The sequence below is a fragment of the Atta cephalotes genome (genome assembly GCF_000143395.1).
Source record: "Atta cephalotes unplaced genomic scaffold scaffold00019, whole genome shotgun sequence".
NCBI lineage: Eukaryota > Metazoa > Arthropoda > Insecta > Hymenoptera > Formicidae > Atta > Atta cephalotes.
The window spans coordinates 758,942-764,267 of record NW_012130083.1 but is presented as its reverse complement, the minus strand read 5'-3'; the positions used below and the strand labels follow the sequence as shown (position 1 = coordinate 764,267).

Sequence of the window (5,326 nt, the reverse complement as noted above, 5' to 3'; positions counted from 1 at the left end):
GTAAATAACAGTTAAACATACCTTTAACTTCAGTTTGTGCATGTTAAATTATGCTAATTCATTTGTTATACGTTATAGACACGATTCCTCTCACGAGTAAAATTTACATTACATATTGTTTTGTAAATTGTTATTATAATCTTTCAACTTTTCTCAGCAGCTTTCAAATATGTTAAGATTAAAAAAGAAAAATAGAAATTGTCGCATTCGATGAGATTTATTGTACGGCATAGTCGAGGGTTTTGCATTTTCCAAATCTACACGTAATTATTCGCTTATATAATAACAGCTAAATGCTAATCCAGATCCGTGAGGTATGCAGCTCCGAAAAGAAGGAAATCCCGGCAAAGAAACGAGACCAAGAAACCTCGGAACACCACGTACGTCCCTCTCGATGGTGGTTACGGTTGGGTGGTGGTATTCGGCGCCTTCTTCGTACAGTTCTGGGTGGCCGGATTGGTCAAGTCCTATGGTGTACTGTATGTTGAGGTCATGGAGACTTTCAAGGACTCATCAGCCTCGGTCGCGTCTTGGATACCAGCGATTCTGACGTGCCTATGTTTAGCGCTTGGTAAGTCATCGTTCAAGCTTCTCTGCCTCCGTGACCTCAGTTTCTCGGGGGGGGAAAAAAGGAGCGTAAGTCACGTACGCCTATGATCCGTCATTAGCTGACCTTGTCCGTTTGCGTCGATATAATATTTAATCGAGGCGCGCTAAATCGATATTTCGTTTCGCAGCTCCTGTAACGAGTATGCTCTGCCAGAAGTATAGCTGTCGAACAGTGGTTTTCGTGGGAGGACTTTTCTGCGCTCTAGGACTTACAACTAGTTATTTTGCCACGCGATTAATACACCTCTTTTTTACATTTGGAGTGTTGACAGGTTTGTAAAATTTGAATTTCAATCTTGTGACCTGATTCTTCCATATCAGTCCTTCATATATATCTTACACGTTACGTCTTTCGCATCGCCGGGCAGTTCCAATATCGCATTTTACTGAAGAAGCAAAGTTAAAAGTGTCCTTGCAGGTATTGGCGGTGGCTTATCGACGACTCCAGGTATAATCCTGGTATCGCAGTACTTCGACAAACACCGCGCTTTGGCAAATGGGATCTGCGTGTCCGGCACTGCCGCGGGTAGCTTCGTATTCCCGCTTCTGATTGAATTTCTGGTGAAAGACTTCGGCTTTCACGGCACAATATTGCTATTAGGCGGTTGCATGCTGCACGTATGTGTCAGTGCGACATTGTACCGACCACTGGATGAAAATTATGCTCCTGAGGAAGACGTCTCAGTGGAGAAGATCGAGAAGGAACTGAAAGATCAGGTATACAATCGAATGCTCAACTGATATATGTTTTATATATATATATATTTACTATTAATATTAATATTAATATTTATATATGTATACATGCAAATTATTTTATTTATTTATAAAATATGTAATTAAATATATTTTCTTTATAAAATATTGCAAACGACTCATTCTGTTTAAACAGATATACTCTCCATGTAACAATAATTAAGCAATATCGGCTGTAAAGATTCAATAACAATTTAATAATAATATTCATCGGCTGTCTTTCTTACTATATCTCTAGGATCAGGACAAATCAAAGCAACAAAAATTGGAATTATTGTTTGCCAATGATCCAACTGCCCGACACAACATGCTGAACGAATTGTTCCACCAGAACAGCGGCGTGGTGGCGGTCGAGCTGACAGACAGTGACGAGGAGAAGGATGTGATGGGCGAGGGTCTTCGCATGAAGCCTATTTCCAAGATTCGTAGCTCCAGTATCCTGCACAGCGTGGAAGATCTGTCTACGGACTCGACATGCGTGTACAAGGCCGCCAGATCGTCGCTCAGATCATTAAAGTCGTCTGTGACAGCGATGGGGCCGCCGGAGCAACAACAGCAACAGCCGCCTCCATCGCCGCCGAACAGGATTCCGTCCTTGTCGCTGACATCGTCGACGGAATCTAAGATCACGTTCATGCAGAGATTGACGCGCTATCTCGACTTATCGCTGCTGAAGAATCCGCAATTCATCATGATGTGCTTCTCCGTCAGCTTGATGTCCACTGGTAGCCCGTACATGCTGTACTATCTACCGGCGTACGTCCACGCCGCTGGATACACGAAATCGGAAGCCGGCTATCTAGTGGCCATCTCCGCCGTGCTCGATTTGTGCGGCAGACTCGGTCTTGGCTGGCTCTCGGATCTCAAGCTGTTCGATCGGCGGAAAGGATATATTGGCAGGTGAGCGTTCTCTCGTATGCATTCTCTCGTATAACACACATCTCGAGCTCTACGAGATTTCAGAATTCAGTTCGTATTAATTGTAAGATAACCGAGATGCGTTAGATGGAGAAAAAGAGACACAGTTAATTATCATTAAAACTTATAATTACATCTGTATTCTTGATAAATAAATTATGAAAATCGACTCCAGAAAATATTTATGAATCGCTTCTATTCGCTTCACGCGCGATACCTAGAGACTGCAATTTAACGCGTTTAGATATTTTAGGATCCTGAGAGATATTCTGGAATATCATCGATTTAGATATTTAATGAATGAACAATTAGTTATCTCAATATAATATTCGCTTTCAATATCTTCAGGTGGATGCTTTCGGAGATGATGAAACGAAAGTATACAGCAACTATTGAATTATTAAATCTTTTTTCCATTGAGTAGCGTGGTCGGTGCTGGCGTGGCGGTCTTGGCAATTCCGATGGCTCACTCCTTTTATGTGCTGGCGTGTTCCGTTGGCATGTACGGGTTGTGCCTAGGCTGTTGGTTCCTCCTAGTTCCCGTCCTGCTCGCCGATCAATACGGCACCGACAAAATATCGTCCAGCTACGGTCTCGTGAGGATGTTCCAGAGCTTTGGAGCGATCTCTATTCCACCTCTCGCAGGTAACCACGTCACTTTCTTGCTCCGAAACCGTATGCTGCAATCATTTCTCAAAGGCAGCAAATGCTCTTTAATTCAGATCGAGCTGATTCCCTTTTTCTTGTCTTCCCTTTAATTTGATCGACTTTTTTGTGAGTGTGTGACTATAGAAAAGTACACGCGTGCGACTCACTCCAGAGACAATAGAGAAAATATTGAGCCACGTATTGCACTATATATTGCATTAATTATATCCGCATAATTACGTCTAAGAGTGCGGAGATAAAAATATAAAATCTGTACGCGCTCACACGTATACATAATATATTGCCAGGGTTGTTCTTTGTTTCAACCATCGCTGGTCTCTCTTGCAGGATTACTTTTTTCTAATAAGTAAATAGCGATCGATGTGTGCAATACAGGATAAAAATTGAGTTTTTTTTTGTCAAGGAATATCTAATAATTTTTATAAATAATTATACATCTTTTGAATGACGTTCATAATCGCCTTTTTTAATTTTGATATTATTATCTTTGGAGATTATTATTTACGTTTTTTCAGTTTGTTTTTTTATGTATTTGTCCAGATTTTTATTTAAATTATGTTAATTCTATGTTGATATATTTTTTATCTTGATAAACTTGTACGTTATGGTTACAGATTAATTGCTCAGATGATTTTATAAAATAGATAAAATAGAATAATAAAATACTGCAACCATCACTAATTTGAAATCGATTTTTCTTTAGAGAAAATGTCAAGTCATTAATAGTGTTTGAGTTATATAAAGGATTATAATTATTATGTAATGTTAAGATGATGTTACATATAATAGATAATATTTTCGCAAATTCTGAATTTCATAAATAAAAATAAATAGCGAAACAAATACGATGATAAATTACAATTTATAAGTTTTATAAAAAAAAATGGATTGCACACATTAAAATATTTACGAGAATATTTCTAAAGCGTACTTGAATTTACACGCATATACTTAAATTGATGTATTTATTTATTTACATGCAATTCGTTTTGTTCTTTCTAGCAATATAATTACATACTTCTAATGAATTCTTATTAATTTTGGTTGCTATATATTATATTGATTATATTGATAATAATTGATATTATTCCAGGTTATCTTCGCGATGTAACTGGAAGCTACACTGTATGTTTTTTGTGTATGGGTACGTGTATGGTCATAGGGGGTTTACCTCTGCTTTTGGTTTTCAATGAGAACCAAACAAATCCAACAAAGCTGCCCGTGAACGCTGAGAATAACAATCGTCAAGGGGATACTACCATAAAAGGATAAATTATTTTGAAAATGTGATCGTTGACTATAAAGTGATTTAACGTGTAATAGGAAAATAAATAAATCGTAACAGTTGTCACAAAAAAGAACATATTAATGCTTACTGAATATCTCCAAGATGGATTCCCTGTCATTTTTATATATTGAGACGGAATATCTTTATTAGATAAATTCATGAAATAGAAACTTATATATTCATGTTTTATTTATTCATTTTATTTTCTCAAATTATTTCCAACATGATCTGATCTCTCTTATATTTCAATATTTTCAATACATCCATTCTGTCAAGTATTCTTTCAAATAAATTTAATTAACATTCGGTGAGAGTTTTAAATTATGTATGTTTTGTGAATGTATAAATAATAATATTCATGAGTACATATATCTCACGAATCTTAATAAACATATAATACAATCTCCAAGAAGTTTCCTTATCCTGTTTTTATTATTTACATTTTACATATTACAATTATATACAAAATTTTTTAAATTTAATGTCCATTAAACATTATTTATATGTATGAAAAGATGATTATTACATAAAAAATAAATTAATTCAAATGAATATATTTAAAAAACCATGATAAATAATCTATCATATAAAATCTTTACAACATCAATCTAGAATATAAATTTTTATTTAAATCTAAATATGTACATGTTAAGTCATGATGTTTACATATTTCTTTTTTTTAATCTTTAAATTGCTGTGTGTATATATGTATATATGCACACACCAATATATGCGTGTAATATGTACATAAAGTGAATCATGAGTATATTTAAAAATTTCATAAGCATGTTCTGGATAAAAAAGAAAAATATTTCTATGAACATTAGGTTACAAATGCCTTGAAATAATGGACACAAATAAGTTCGAAATTTTATATACACACACACACACACACACACACACACACACACACACACGCGCGCGCGCGCACACACACGCACACACACACACACACACACGCACGCACGCACGCACGCACGCACGCACACAACTAATTCTATAGATATATATAATAGATGTATATTAATTCATACGAATATCTACGTAAAATTTTATTACTAGAATTATAAGTTCTTTATTGCTATT

General features: G+C 35.8%; 1 protein-coding gene across 1 annotated transcript in view; it reads left to right on the top strand.

Moving 5' to 3' along the window:
* LOC105618958 (monocarboxylate transporter 12) overlaps positions 1-4,224 on the top strand; it is a 7,292-nt gene extending 3,068 nt beyond the window's left edge. The window contains exons 2-7 of the mRNA XM_012200489.1: positions 306-571; positions 738-881; positions 1,028-1,326; positions 1,604-2,265; positions 2,708-2,928; positions 4,046-4,224. Coding sequence (XP_012055879.1) covers positions 306-571; positions 738-881; positions 1,028-1,326; positions 1,604-2,265; positions 2,708-2,928; positions 4,046-4,224 — 1,771 coding nt within the window. The remainder of the gene's footprint in view (positions 1-305; positions 572-737; positions 882-1,027; positions 1,327-1,603; positions 2,266-2,707; positions 2,929-4,045) is intronic.
* Positions 4,225-5,326: the final 1,102 nt, after the last annotated feature.